General features: G+C 35.6%; 1 protein-coding gene across 3 annotated transcripts in view; it reads left to right on the top strand.

Annotated features, from left to right (window-relative positions):
* The window catches only part of VPS13D (vacuolar protein sorting 13 homolog D), a 102,310-nt gene that overhangs the window by 29,138 nt on the left and 58,486 nt on the right, over positions 1–14,686 (top strand). Inside the window, exons 26-40 of one of the 3 annotated variants that reach the window (XM_084300165.1) lie at positions 50–269; positions 733–943; positions 1,079–1,250; positions 2,249–2,361; positions 2,919–3,128; positions 4,956–5,221; positions 5,375–5,508; positions 6,694–6,849; positions 7,220–7,442; positions 8,342–8,416; positions 9,114–9,320; positions 9,763–9,852; positions 10,759–10,899; positions 12,066–12,188; positions 12,846–12,920. In XM_084300165.1, coding sequence (XP_084156291.1) covers positions 50–269; positions 733–943; positions 1,079–1,250; positions 2,249–2,361; positions 2,919–3,128; positions 4,956–5,221; positions 5,375–5,508; positions 6,694–6,849; positions 7,220–7,442; positions 8,342–8,416; positions 9,114–9,320; positions 9,763–9,852; positions 10,759–10,899; positions 12,066–12,188; positions 12,846–12,920 — 2,416 coding nt within the window. Of the gene's footprint in view, positions 1–46; positions 270–732; positions 944–1,078; positions 1,251–2,248; positions 2,362–2,918; positions 3,129–4,955; positions 5,222–5,374; positions 5,509–6,693; positions 6,850–7,219; positions 7,443–8,341; positions 8,417–9,113; positions 9,321–9,762; positions 9,853–10,758; positions 10,900–12,065; positions 12,189–12,845; positions 12,921–14,686 lie in introns of all 3 variants that reach the window. The other 2 variants (XM_084300164.1, XM_084300166.1) reach the window with 2 other exon arrangements.

Raw genomic sequence — 14,686 nt, 5'->3', positions numbered from 1 at the left:
ATGTCAGGTGAAAATCTATTGTTAATTATATAATTGCTTTCATTAGCAGGATTCATTTCAATTTTCATCTCCTTTGGGAACCCCAAAACACAGCATGAAGAAAACAGCAAGTGCGGATGAATCAAAAGTAGTGACAGAAGGGTTGTTCATGAAAAAGTCATCAGGAGCAAATGTTTCTAGGCTGAAGAGTGAGCCTATGCTGAGCACATTGAGTAAGCAACAAGGGCAACAATCAAAATTACCTGTTGTACCAAACCCTGACAACCCAGGTATGTTTTAAATGGTAGAAACGCAATTTAGTTCTTGTTTTCCTGCGTAAAATAATGCAGCACAGTTTGACATACATCTTTCGTGACAAATGTAAGGTTGTGGGTCTAAAGACTGTAGACTTTAAAATCAGTAACTTCTTAGTTTAAGCGTTGCTTTTTGCAGCTTAAAGGATTACAGAACTTTAGTTCAGTTTCTGGAAGAACAGTGCTGCGATTTGGGTATGTTTTAAGTTGTGTATAACAGACACAAGGAGTATTGTGAACTCTAATAAAGAGTTTACATTTATCACTGAAGAAGCTTGGTATCAGATAGTTACAGAAATTGGTGCGTGTGAATAAAAATCATAAAAACAATCAGAATAACTTCCAGGAGAAGCTAAATTTCTTTTTTTGGGTAAGTTGCATTAGTTTTGCAGATTCTTTTTTTTTCTTGTTTAATGTGTTATTTCCTGTGCACTTGCAGAGGATCACATCTGCCTCTTAGACTGCATTGTGGTTGATCTGCAGGACATGGACATATTTGCTGCGGAGAGATACCCGAGAGAGTATTCTAAGGCTGTGGAAGATACAAGTGCAGACTTGAGCTTTCCATCATACTTTGTGAGGCAGACAGGAGGAAGCCTATTAAAAGAACCTTTCAGACTGAAGCTACAAGTAGAGAGAAACTTAGACAAGTGAGTTGATCTAAGCAGGATCTTTTTATGCTGTCTGCCTGAAAGCAATGCTTTGCATGCCTTCTAATGTATCTTAAAGTATTCCCTGCTGTGTTATTGCACCTTGAAAACCTGGATTTCTTTCCTTTGGTGTAGAGAGCTAAGTCATGCAGTTGCAGACATATTGATACACGGCAATCTCTCATCAGTCCATTGTTCTCTGGATTTGCCTAAGTATAAACTGATACGTGGCTTGCTGGAGAACAACCTTGGGGAGCCTATAGAAGAGTTCATGCGACCTTATGATTTGCAGGATCCAAGAATTCATGTAAGAGGAACTATGGAAATACTTGGGTGGGGAAAAAAGTTAACAATTTTGTGAAAACTCTGCTTTCTTTTTTCTTCTGAAGTATTTAAGCTGAGTTGCTCTTGCAGCGTATTATCAGTACAATAAGAAACTTAAGATTTATCTACTGGAATAGAGATTTTTGACTTGAACAAGTGCAGAGAGATGATACCTTTCCCATTGAGTCTGTGATACTCTTAATGACTTAGAAGGTGACAAAAAGATGAAATGGAATGTTTATTACTTTGTGTCAAAACCCCTTACCTTACAAATCTGAAAGAATTTTAGTAATAGAAGCTTTACAGCAGAGCTACTCTTTTTTTTGTTGATGATCAGGTTTCCAAGCATTGCCCATCTTCTAGAGCTGTTGTCAAATACTATTCTCACAGGATGAATGTGGGCAGCAGCTGGAAATAATCAGGTGTTATTATTACTGGGAAGAGTTGTTGAGTGGCATGTTTTCTCTTGATCTTACGGGACTTCCAAGCTTTATGTTGCACAGCTATAATCTTTTCTTTAGAAACAAAAATTAGTATTTTATGTGACCACAGCAGGCAAAAATTAGTAGGATACATCTAGTATTCTCTTAAGAACTATGGCAAGAATGGGTAGAGTTCTCTTAATGTGAATATGCTGTTCATGTCAGGCTTCTCACCTAAAATATTTTTAAAATTTCCAGATACCACAAGTCATTTAATAATAGAAGGCACCTGAAACTGTCTGCAAGAGTTATTAGCAGTTTGATTTTGGGGGGATGAGAAAAGGGAAGTATTTTGTTAGGGAACAAGGAAATTACAAAACTTATATGAAAAAGATTAATAGACATTATTGAAGTTGGAGGCTACAGCAATGGTTAATGAAACTCTTTGAAGGAGAAAGACACTCTAACTGTTTGCATTTGTCCTAAGTAACAAAATTTAATTGAGGAATCAAACGTAAACAGATGCTCTTAAAAGAATGTTGTTGTTTACCACTTTCAGACAGTTCTGAGTGGAGAAGTGTATACTTCTATGTCTTTCCTCATTGACATGGTTAATGTGAGTCTGGAACTGATGGATCCAAAAGGAAAGGATGGATGCAGCTCTTTAGCTAGGTATGAATTTTCTTTTGTTACTGAATACATTATCTGAAACACTATGCTCATCTGAGACACTGTAGGATGAGAATTAAGGTAATACATGAATTTATGATTCCATAATTTAACAAAATAGCATTTCTTAATTTTAGTCCTAATTGAGAGTTTCAGCTGTTCTGAAGGATGAAAGAGAATGACGCTGTTCAAAAAGTACTCTCTTTCTAGCTGTCCTTGAAATCACACTTCAGAAATCAGTTGACTTGACTAACACAGTCAAGTTTATGCTGTTTCAGAAGCAACATAGAAAGAGCATACTTGACTAACTGTGCTGTTTCAGAAGCATGTCTGTACTGTTCTTTTTTCAATCCAGAAGGTTCTGTATCAGAGGTAAGCAGTACACACAGTACAGATTCAATTTGCATCGCTGTGGCATGAGATGTGATTATAGTTGTTTCAGAAAATAGATTAAAAAAGATATTAGCAATATACCTTGCATATCTCTAAACCAAGTGACGTCTGGATATAAATGAGCTGCAAGATCTTTAATTGTATAATTTTGCTTTTTATTCCACTAGGTTTGATTTTAAGAAATCTAAGTTACTTTTTGAAAGCTCTTCAAATAGAACAAAGTCTGTAAACTTAGTTTCCCATTCCATGATGGCATTTGACACACGGTATGCTGGACAAAAGTCTGCTGCAGGCACGCCCAATGTGTTCAATTGCATCTTTCAGTCATCAAAGAATACTAGTAGTCCGGGAGCAATCCAGATTGAACTGCATTACAGGTTGGTAGTTCTGAGATTTTTTTAGTGTTGTTGTTTGTTTTTTTTTGTTGTTTGTTTGTTTGTGTGTGTGTGTGTGTGGTTTTTGTTTGTTTATTGAAATCAGTATTGCTTAAAGCTACTTGCTAAGTCTGGCCTATCACTGTACATTCATTATTATGAATACATGTTGCACAAATTTTCCAGTAGGTGTCACACATCTCTTTCCAAGAGTATCGAATAAGTACAGCAATTACACTTCATTCAAAAAACGCTTTCTGCTTGCTTTACTGTATCCTATCCCACATTGTTTTTCTCATCTAAATATCCTAGGATGCTTAAAAGTATCAGAAAGTGGATGACTGGTTCTAATTTAATACTGAAAAAAATAATATAAAATACAATGTCAACATTTAACTTTATTGTCACAGTGTTGTATTGAGGGATGTTAACTAACAAAAATGAAGATGAAGGTGGGTGACTACAAGTGTTACATTCACTTTTGATCAGGCCCCCTGACCAAACTTAGCTTTCCAACAGTTTTATATTCATATGATGCCTCCTTGAAGCAGTTACAGCAGCAACATAGAAAAAAAAAAAAGACTACTTTAGACCAATGGAAGATGCTGAAGATATTTGTTCTGAAGCTCTCTGCAATTGAGAGAAATTTGTTGTACAGATTTGGAGAATACATGATGGTTTTAAGTACTTGATGTTTTTCTAAATGCAAACTTAGCCTTTAAGATTTTGACTTGAATAAAACTAAAATCCTGTGGGATTATGAAAACAAAGGAATAACAACTGAAATGTTCTGGATTTTCCTATGATCATTGATCTAGTATCTGCTTAGTTTGGAGGTTTGTTTGCTCAGCATAGCCTAATCTGTTTTATGAGCAGTTGTTTCATGGAATTTTCCTCCCAAGTGTTACGCTTTTAAATTATAGCCACATAAGCATGTGTTAGATTTTTATTGGTGAGAGCATCCTTGGCACTAGATGTAAGCTTTTGCAGAGCTCCAAGATAGCATTATACTGGTTCGTGTCTTTTGGAAATATCCTGGAGAGCCAGGGAGAGTTAAAGGATTTTAATGCTGGAAGCAGCACAGGCAGGCTGCTTCTTACAAAGGAATTACAGTTCTTTGGAGATTTTATATTCCAGAATAGGTTGGATATAAAATTGTTTCATGGAGTTTAAGCTCTTAGATTATTTTCCAGTTAGCATGACCAAATATAATTGGTATTCCAGATCATGAAGTCAAACAGTTTTAGCCTTCTTAACCAGATACTGAGAATGGGATGCTAAAAGTTCAGGAAGTCTAGCGTTTCTTCTGAATGACAAAGAAACTTCCTGTGCTACAAAATGCTGTCAGGGTGTGAGAGGAAACACATTGCATGTCTGATCTTTCAAAGGGGCATGGAGCCAGGTCTAAATTTCATGCACAGCATGTTAGCTTTGATACTGAACAGATGTAAAGTAGTAATAGTCTCAGTTTAAAAAACCTGAGTTATTGCAAATTAATAATGCAAATGTATAAAAGGAGCTTTTATAATCTAATTGCTTGTTACATAGATTTTAAATTTACCTTTTGTATCATTACAATTTAGAAGCTGTCAAAGTTTTGTGTAATTTAAGATATGTTGGGTTTCTGTGTGTACAACAACTTGATGAATTTCAGTCTGCTTAAAAATAGATTTTTTGAAGGCCAGACATTCTGTAAATTACATGTACCCCTGTAAAGCGCCACAGAGTAGTAATACTGTCTGGCAAGTAAGAACTCTATTCTCAACATAATTTTAAATATAACCAAAATGTAAAATTCTAAAGTATGCTTCTCTGTCTGTTTTTTAATAGGTCTACTAAGGATTCCTCTAGTTTTACAGTTGTACTGAACAATCTTCGTGTATTTCTAATATTTGACTGGCTGTTACTTGTTCACGACTTTTTATATACTCCTGGAGATACCAAAAAGCGGGAAAATCCCCTTCCTTCCCGGCAACGCACTTACAGCAGTGAAACAACTGTAGTTCCAAAAACAGTGAAAAGTGGAGTAGTTACAAAACGTTCATCACTGCATGTGTCTACAGAAAAACAACTGGAAGTTAAGGTTAATGTGACAGGTAAATGGGATCTTTTCTGTTTAAAAGCCATGTGATAGGTACAAACAGGACCTGTAAAAGGCAGACAATAAAGAATCCTGCTAGAAATGCTTAAAGTACTTTAATGGTATTTCAACTGCTGTTGTTTATTATTAAACATTCTGTTTTGTTCAGGAACGGAATTTGTGGTTGTTGAAGACATGTCTTGTTTTGATACCAATGCAATTATTTTGAAGGGAACTACTGTTCTCACTTACAAGCCCAAGTTGTTAGATCGTCCTTTCTCTGGAAGTTTGTTTGGCATTGAGGTAAGTAGAAATAACCTTGCTTTTGTAAAATATCTAAAATTAGATGAAATTGAGAAGATGCTTGAAATACATATTCTACAGAAGTAGTCTAAAGATCATTTTTAGTGTGTTAATTCCCATCAGGTGCTGTTATTCTACAGCAGTATTAAAAATGAATTTGTATATTTTTGTGCTAAGACACCAAAACACTTGGCTATAATCTCACAGAATCGCACAAAATTTCTAGGTTGGAAGAGACCTAAAGATCATCGAGTCCAACCTCTGACCTAACACTAACAGTCCTCCATTAAACCATATCCCTGAACTCTACATCTAAACGTCTTTTAAAGACCACTAGGGATGGTGACTCCACCACTTCCCTGGGCAGCCCATTCCAGTGTCTCACAATCCTTTCGGTAGAGAAGTTCTTCCTAACATCCAACCTAAAACTCCCCTGGCACAACTTTAGTCCATTCCCCCTCGTCCCAAAATATTGCTAGCTAATAATCAACCATAAACTGTCAAATTAATTTGGGGCATAACTGGATAGGCAGAAGCCAATGTGTTCAGTAAAGGCCTGCAGGTTGTACTCATAATTGATTTGAGGTGAACAAGCAGTATTGTGCCATTGGAATATATGTGAGTAGGGATCTTTTTTGATTAGGAGTTTTGAGTATACAAAGTGATCCTGAATCCTGTTCAGCAAAGTAGGACCACAGCTTGTCTGCTGTGGCCAGTCCTGGGTGAACAGATTTGAAGAAGCTATGAACAATTGAGAGGAAAGCAGCAAGAACACTGAGAGCTGAGGAGTACCTAATACATCAGGTTTAAAAGAACTTGTCTGGAAAAAGAAGGCTGTGCAGAAATGCGATAAATTTTAAACGACTGTTGTAGACCAAAGAACAAAACACTTCCCATATCTGTGATGGGAGGGGTAGTGGAATTATCCCAGCAATAATGGAACTATCTGGTTGGATATCAGAATCTTTTTTCCTGAATTTAGAGCATAGTGGGGCACTGGCAGAAGTTGTCTGGAAAGATTTTGGAATCTCTGCTGCCTTAAAGTTTACAAAGGAATTGTCTGTAGAGAACAATTTGGTTATGGTTCATATTGTTTTGTGGTTGAGAGTCAGTCTATGATTTCAAGGCCATTGCCAGGCTTGTGCTCTCATATTCTAATTCTTTTACATTATTTTTAATTCATAGGTTTTTTCATGCCGTTTAGGAAATGAACAAGAGACTGCACTGTCAATTATTGATCCAGTACAAATTCACGTGGAACTTCTTGAGAATCCTTCCTACCCACGTGGTTCAGGACTGTTGGATGCTTTCAACAGTGGTGATTTTCCTCCTATTCTGGAGGTAATATTAAAGGACTGAACAAGACTATATGCAGTATAGGATATGTGATTGTAATCTTATGCTGATTTTTCATACGCAAGAATCCAATTAATAATTTCAACTGTAGAAGACGTGTTTTTCCCATTATACAAAAGCAAAACATTTACTGTACCACTCCCCACTGTACTGCCCCACTACTTATGCTCTTGATAATTAGTAGGTAATAATAGAAGTTTAATAATTTTATTCCTGGAGCTTTAAAACAGAAGTTCCATCAGATTTTAATATTAAATTTTGTCTTTCTTTCAAAGAAGATTTGTTATTATCCAAAGTAAACAAGAGAAATGTATAGAAAGGGGTAACTGTCTTTTTTTTTTTCTTTCCCATTTAGATTCAGTTGCAAGCACTGGATATCAGACTGTCCTACAATGATGTTCAACTCTTCTTGGCAATCGCTAAATCAATTCCTCAACAGACCAGTGCAGCTGTGCCTGACTCAACTGTATCGACTGCTGAAAGTACGACTAACACTGGTTCATCACTGGTGAATGAAAGTTCTTGCTTCACAAACGAAAATAGAGAGATACCCAAACGTGTTTTGGATCCTCTTGTTGGTACGTTCTTAACCACTGGAGTGAAGTCATTTCTTTTCTAAGGAAGGTTTCAGCAGTGTAAAGCTAGACTACGTACTTAACACAGAAGATACCTTCATTGTGAAAAAGCCTTCATTTCATCGATTTGAATTGTCTGAAGATAACATTATACTGATGATACTATAAAAACAGTAGAATGTTTTGTTTTCTTTTCTGCTTTTAGTATGACAGATTGTTTTATAGAAAATTTTAAGAAGTGTCGGTTGTCATCATACATCATCATGATGAAATACTTAGAAAATACTTAACAGGGGTGAGGTGCTACCTCTTCATACTTATTTAACTGGTAATGAAATGGAAACTATCATAATAATCATAACCCAACTCTCTCTTCATGTCCAGCAACATATTATTCTGTTTTGGTGACACTGCTTTTTTGCAAATTAAAAATTGCACGTGGTTGCTGCCTGACAATGAATAAATACACACCAGTGAAAAAGGTTTTCTTCCCTGCTACTATGTTCTTGAGTCACATATTTTGTTCAAAATAAATAATGAATTGTTTTTGTTCAAAATAAGTGATGAATTGTGTTCCAGATGAAGGATTTGGTGTACAAAAAAAAAATTATCTTATTCCCAATTTAAATAGTCCCAACTGAAATCTATGGGAGTATGTTAACTTTCTGCAGGAAGATAAAAATAGTTCATAATAGATGCACACGTACGCACAGGATTTTTGGGAGTTGCATTTTTTTTTTGTCAAAGCAGCACTGAATCTTATGCTCTTTTTACAGCTGCAATCTTAAATGAAACACAGAAAATGCTTTTTTTCATACAGGTGTATATTTATATAGTTTCAGAAATTAAAACAAGTTAAGTAGATAACTGACATGGATTTGTATTTAACTGCTTAATTACAGAGATACAGCTGGCTCGCCTTCAGGAATTGGGATTCAATATGGAAGATTGTCGTCATGCTCTTCTGGCTTGCCAGGGTAACCTCAAATAGTTTTAGTTGGACTTTCAGATTGTTCATGTTATCTAACTTTCAGGTTGTAAAGTAGCTGATGGACAGACAGTATTTCCCTCTCTTCTTTACTTTGGCCTGCAATTACTGAAATTTTCTCTGTGTTGACCTCTTCTTAAGTATTCTCATTTATCTGTTGCCTAAAAGCCACCCTGCAAAGATTCTTCTTTGCTTTTGAAACATCATGTGTGGGCCGTTTGGGTGGGTGGGTGGTGGTGGTGGTTGTTTTTTATGGTGTATACCATATTTCTTATGGTGATCTTATCCATCACTTTATCTTTAGAGCAAGTATTCTTTGGAGCAAGTAGTCTCCCCCTGTTGAATCGTGTATTTTACATATTTCTACATGCAATATGTAGCAAGATTGTTATTGGATTCTTTTTCTTCAGCATTGGATGTTTCCCACCTTCTTTATAGGCACTCGTAGCATTTAATATAGGTTCATATTATGTTTCAACTTGGTTTGCAAATGTCAAACAATTCTTATTCTTAGAGAACACTTATATTTATAATCTTGCCATATATGTTATTGAATAGAACACACTGAAAATACTGTTAATGTTTTGCTACCCTTTCTAAGGGAAAGGGAATTAATTTGTTTCCATATGTTTTTTACATCATCAACTACATTCTCAATGAAATGTACTTGTTTGGTTTTGTCTAAGGTGACTTAAAAAAAGCAGCAAGTTGGTTATTTAAGAATGCTGAACCTTTGCAATCACTTTCCCTGACTTCCTCTGGTCAAGATACCCGGGGGATTGTGCCTTTTCAGTTCATCTCTGGAGTGGAAATAAAAGCAGAAAGTATATGTATTTGCTTTATTGATGACTGCATGGACTGTGATGTTCCTCTTGCTGAGTTAACATTTTCACGTGAGTATCTGTTTTGCTAAGTGAGTTGCATAAAATTACTGTCAGTTACTGCATATGTTTCTTACCTGTATCTATTAATGCCTATCACAAGCAATCTATTATGCTTAAGAAACTGTAGTGGTGTTACTTTTTATTTGTGTAGTAATAATGCTTAGAAGTTATTGCTAAAAATCCAGGTTCTGCTTAAAATAATCACTGAAGAAAATCATATGGATATGCTGTCACTATACTTTTTTTAAAGTACTTTATTTGATTAAACATATTTCTGCTTCAATAAAAATAGCTTGCTTCTTGAGTGAAAAGAAAACAATTTGGAGTATTTTGGTATGCTTTTTGTACCATTTCAATTTAAGAGACACATCTTCCCATTGCTTATTAATGCTTCACTGGTTTGAGAAACTTGATCACACTTGTTTTGCATAACATTCACTTTTTTTGGCAGGTTTGAATTTTCTCCAAAATTTGAGAGCCAACCCTGAAGTCAAAGCTCATTTTACCCTCTCCGGAGACTATTATAACCGTGAGCTTTCAGGTATAAAATACTGAGGGTTTCTTTATTTAGGTTTAGGAATACAATCTTGTGTACAACAGGAGCATGAAATTCACCCAACATGAATTGCATATATCATAATGTGAAAGACTGAGTGTGTGTGTTTGTGTATATGTGTGGTCCTGAACAAGATACCCTAATTTGGTATCTGATGGAAGGGTGTGGAAAGCAGAGAGGTTGCTGTTACAAAAATTAGACTGAAGTTTGCTTGTAATTATTGTGTTTCTGGATAACCTTTTTATGTAGTTACGTAACTACCTGTCTCTGTATTTACTTACCTTTTTTTAATGCCTAATTGCTTTGAAGCATTCATTATCCATTTTAGGATGGAATAGGACATGAAAGAAACGATTAGGATGAAGACGATGAATTACCAATTGTAATTTATATTCTAGTTACAAAAAAGCAAGTTATGCCTCAGTAAAGGCCAGCCACTGACGAAACTAACCTAGTTGTCTTTTTTCTCTGAATTGAAAACTGAAGTTTTCTGTTAAAAAGTTGATGGTAATGACCTCAGGAATTCTGTCAATATCAAGGTGTTTTTTTTAATATTTGAAAATATGTAGCATTTTTAACAGCTATTTCAGAGTTTGTTCCAGGTGCATCACTCCAGTATAAAACTGATTTCCATTTAATACTTTTCTCAGAATTAAGATATTTCTGCAAGTCTGTACATAATAGTATACTCTGGTTCAAATAGAGGAGCTGGAGCAACTTTGTATTAGTTAGCAAATTAAATCTGTAGGCATACAAGTTCATCTTGAGCACAGATAGAAAGTAAGGGAGCTCATTATTGAAGCTGTATTATTAAACACTTAGGTATGTAAACAGCATTCCAATGTGGCCTTCAAACATGTAATGTATGTGTCGTTTTCTGTTTGGTTGCAGGCTGGGAACCATTTATTGAGCCGTGGCCATGCTCAGTTTCCTGGCAACAGCATGCATCAACCCGCCTCCACCCTTCCCGACTGAAGCTGGAAATTCAGGCTGAACACCGTTTGGATATAAACATTACCTCTGTTTTCATAGGTATCTAGGAATATTCCCTGAGAGCGTCTCTATATAGTCTTAATTTGCACTTTCCTAAAATGATAGGTATTTCTAATTGACTCTTGCTGGTGTCCCATAGACAGAGAGAAGGAGACTTGGCACAAGTCCCTAGGTACTTCAGATGATATTGTACACAGGTGTACATTTAGGCAGCCTGCATTTTGTCAGATACTGTGAAAGTGTAAAGACATGAGCTACATATTTTAGAGGTTAGTAGGAATTCTTTCACTGGTCATATGAATTCTATCAAATTCATATGTTACTTGAAATTTATCTTTAATCAGAAACAGGCTTTCATCTAAAGCTTTCCATACTTTACACTGCTTAAAAATACTTTGGTAAGCTCATCAATTTTCAGTACATTGACAGACATAGTGGGGAGCTGCTTATTTCAATTCTGCGTTTTCTGAAAACTGGAGTTGTCAGTTCCCACCTCAGGAAATCAAAATGTTTTGTTCATTATTAACTCAAACTTCATGGAAGTTTCTGTGTCATGGGGCTATGACTGTGTACGTTATCCAGAAATATTACTGCTTATTCTGCATGCAAATCTGTGTAGTTTGATGGTCATAATTACAAATGTAAAAGGCTGAGCAGGCAGATGAAACAGAAGAGCCTTCCTTGTTCTTTGAATACTCATTTGTTTCTTCAGCAAGGTCTGTGGGGTTGTCAGAAAGAGAGAACGAGGTGGGAGGAAAAGTCTCCACTCAGTGATTCCTAAGAATTCCCATGATGCTTTTTAGTACTAGTTATAACAGTAGGCTAATTTATGATTAATAGTGTGCCAGAGTACTCTGTTGTGTCTGCATATTTATGCAGGAATAGGCACGTACATCTTAGAAAAGGGGGAAAGAATAGAGACAGCTTCTGACACAAAAACATCTAAGCTTAATTGCCTCCTCAGAGGGACCTCTTTTGTTGCCAGTGGAGTATCTTGAGACAATAGAATTCCACTGGAAGTTTGAAGAAGGTGGGGATGGAATAAAAATAAAACGTTAGAAAAGCACATGGGAAAAGCAGTGAAATTCCTTTAACGTTGCTGTTAAAGTGGACCAACTTTAGCTTTATGAATTTAACTTACTTTTCAGCTACTTTACTTAAGGCCACCTTGCAGTTATTTACTTTGTATGTTTATATTCCTCTAGAACAGTACACAAGTACCAAACAGTCATGGATGGAAGATTACTGTAAACAGGACAAAGAAGTAAATGCAATCAGTTCAGAAGACTGCATGGGCTCTTCGGTGGATTCACCATGTTTTGGGCAGAGTATGATACTCATTAATCACACTTTGTTTGAAACAGTCCTGACATGCACGGTCATTTGTCTAATGTATTACAAACATAAGTATTTGGTCTTCATAGTATAAAATGAATTGTTAGAAGTATCTGGCAGAAAAGATGAACTACATTTTCTGTTCAGTTGTCTTCCATTCTTTAATAACAAAACCTGCTAGTTCTACTTCCCTTTCTTAATCACACTTTCTCAGTTAATGAGTGACTATCTTGATTTATAAAAAAAAAAAAAGTCTTGTGTGTGCAGTTCAGAGATTTTTTTTTTATATGATACAAGGCAAACTTCCACCATCCTTCCCAGCCAAACACATGTTTGCTTCTAACATGATTGAGATGTAAATGAGAATGTGTGTCTGAGGCTATCATAAAAATGAAGATAACCCAATTAACAGCTTTCTAAGGAAGAGCACATGATATGTGGAAGCCCTTTTCAAATTCTCTTCTCCCAGTGTTATTTCTGAAAGAAGTTTTAGGAACTCAAATGCCAGTCTAGTGTAAGCAAATAGATAGACTCATACACTTATTGAATGATGCTGACTGTGCCTATCTTCCTGATGCATGATGGGGAAGAGATTACCTGCATTTGTGTGTTTTTTCTTACCTCCTAACTTTGTCTTTCCTGTCTGCCAGGCCTTCCTCTTGTCTACCTTAGAACTAGGAGTACAGCCAGTTTGACTAATCTAGAGCATCAAATCTATGCTAGAGGTACTGTATAGCAGAGAGAGATTAAAAGCTTTTTTTCTTTGAAAACTCCTGTACAGTAAATACTGTGTTGTATGAGTAACTCACCAGTAGACTGGCCTCTATATTTTAAAAGGAAAACAAAAACAAAACAGTTAACTGTTTTTAAGCTACTTAACTTAGAGTTTCATCATGTGTATCGCTTCACAGTCTTCTCAGGGCCCTTCAGGAAAGAAGGGAGAAGTATGGGAACTGTGTATGGGAAGAGTGCCTTCTGGGGAAGGTTATATGGATACTCAGTGTCTTATTTTTTAGTGAGACAAAATAATGAGATTAAAACCAGCTTAATACAATCACAGTATTTAAATGTCATATTCTAAATACATCTAACAGTCTGTTTATTATACATTTGCTTGAATGAGCATGTGTGTTTAGGTACTTAAAACTTTGGGATAGCTTCAGTAGGAACTTAATCTGTTTTCAGTGAGCCTTAGGAAAGAACATTCCTCATAGATGACCTTTTAATTTGTTTTATATTTGACACTACTAGCTTTAGGGAAAGCCATCCAGTTTGAAGACTTTTTTTTTATATTATTATTATTACTATTTTTTAAAATCTGTGGCATTGTGGAAGACAAAACAGCATATTGGATAAATAAGTTCACGTTGTATGAACTGGATAAATGGTATAAGTGGGAGAAAAAGCTTTTTATTAACCTGTGGCAAAATTTAGACTGCCCCTTACAAATATTTGTCTCTTGAGTGCTTGCAGTTTGTTGATGTTTAAGCCAAAAAACAAACAACAGTGCCATCCTTCCCTCCCACTCCTACCCCACTATCCCCCCCAAAAAAACACCACAAAAAAAACCACATGCGTACACACACACACATGATAATGTAAAATGATAGATTTATTTTTCTGAGGTGTTTTTCAGGAAGATTTTTCTGTGGGTAAAATATTTGTTACTTGCTTTTAGTGTTGCAACTCAGGGAAATGACTAAATGAATTATGAAAAAAATCCTTTTGATTATAAATACTTTGTTTTCAGGCAGTAGTCTCAAGTTACAAAATTTATGTATCTTTCAAAACATCAAGCCACAGTCCACAAAATTATTTTTTTTAAATGTCTCAAAAAAAAAAAAGAAAAAAATAGCCAAAGAATTAAATACCTGAGTAGAAGTTCATATGGCTTCTGGTCTGTGATTTTGTAGAACCTGAGCTAGCCAGAAAATTGTATTAAATCAAGCTCTACACCAAAAAGATTTTTGGCTTTAGTTTGCGTTTGGCAAAAGAGTTTTCATTTTAAAGAAATCAGTGTTTGTAGCATTTAACTGTAAGAAAATTTCTCTGTGAGGTTCAGAGAGATCAGATTCATGGCTCCAATGTAAAAATATTGTCATTCGTTTGGAAGAGAGTTGTATGTGATCATCAGTAATGCCTTCAAAAACTTACCTACTTGCTTCTATTCCCCCTTCTTGCCATTGTAAACTTGTGCTTAATTTATTCTTGGTTAGATGCATGCTGCCTTGGAAAGAGCTGGTCTCAGAGCATGGCATGCTTGAACTTGATATCAGTCCTCCTTTGGAGTGAATGCAGATAAACCCTGTGAAATATTTAATTTCTGTCTTTGACCAGCTGATTTAATGTGTCTGCCTTCTTTCAGCTTCTCACATACAGAAAGGTGTATGCATTTAGGGAGCAGCCATATATCTTCATTTCTAAGTAGTTACTGGGATTTGGCAGGTTTTGTTGTTCTTTTCTTTTTTCTTTCTTTTTTTTTTTTTTCCTT

This window comes from Netta rufina, assembly GCF_964035555.1.
Source record: "Netta rufina genome assembly, chromosome: 22".
Classification (NCBI taxonomy): Eukaryota; Metazoa; Chordata; class Aves; order Anseriformes; family Anatidae; genus Netta; species Netta rufina.
Note: the sequence above shows the minus strand (reverse complement) of the source record. Positions and strands in the feature narration are given on the sequence as shown.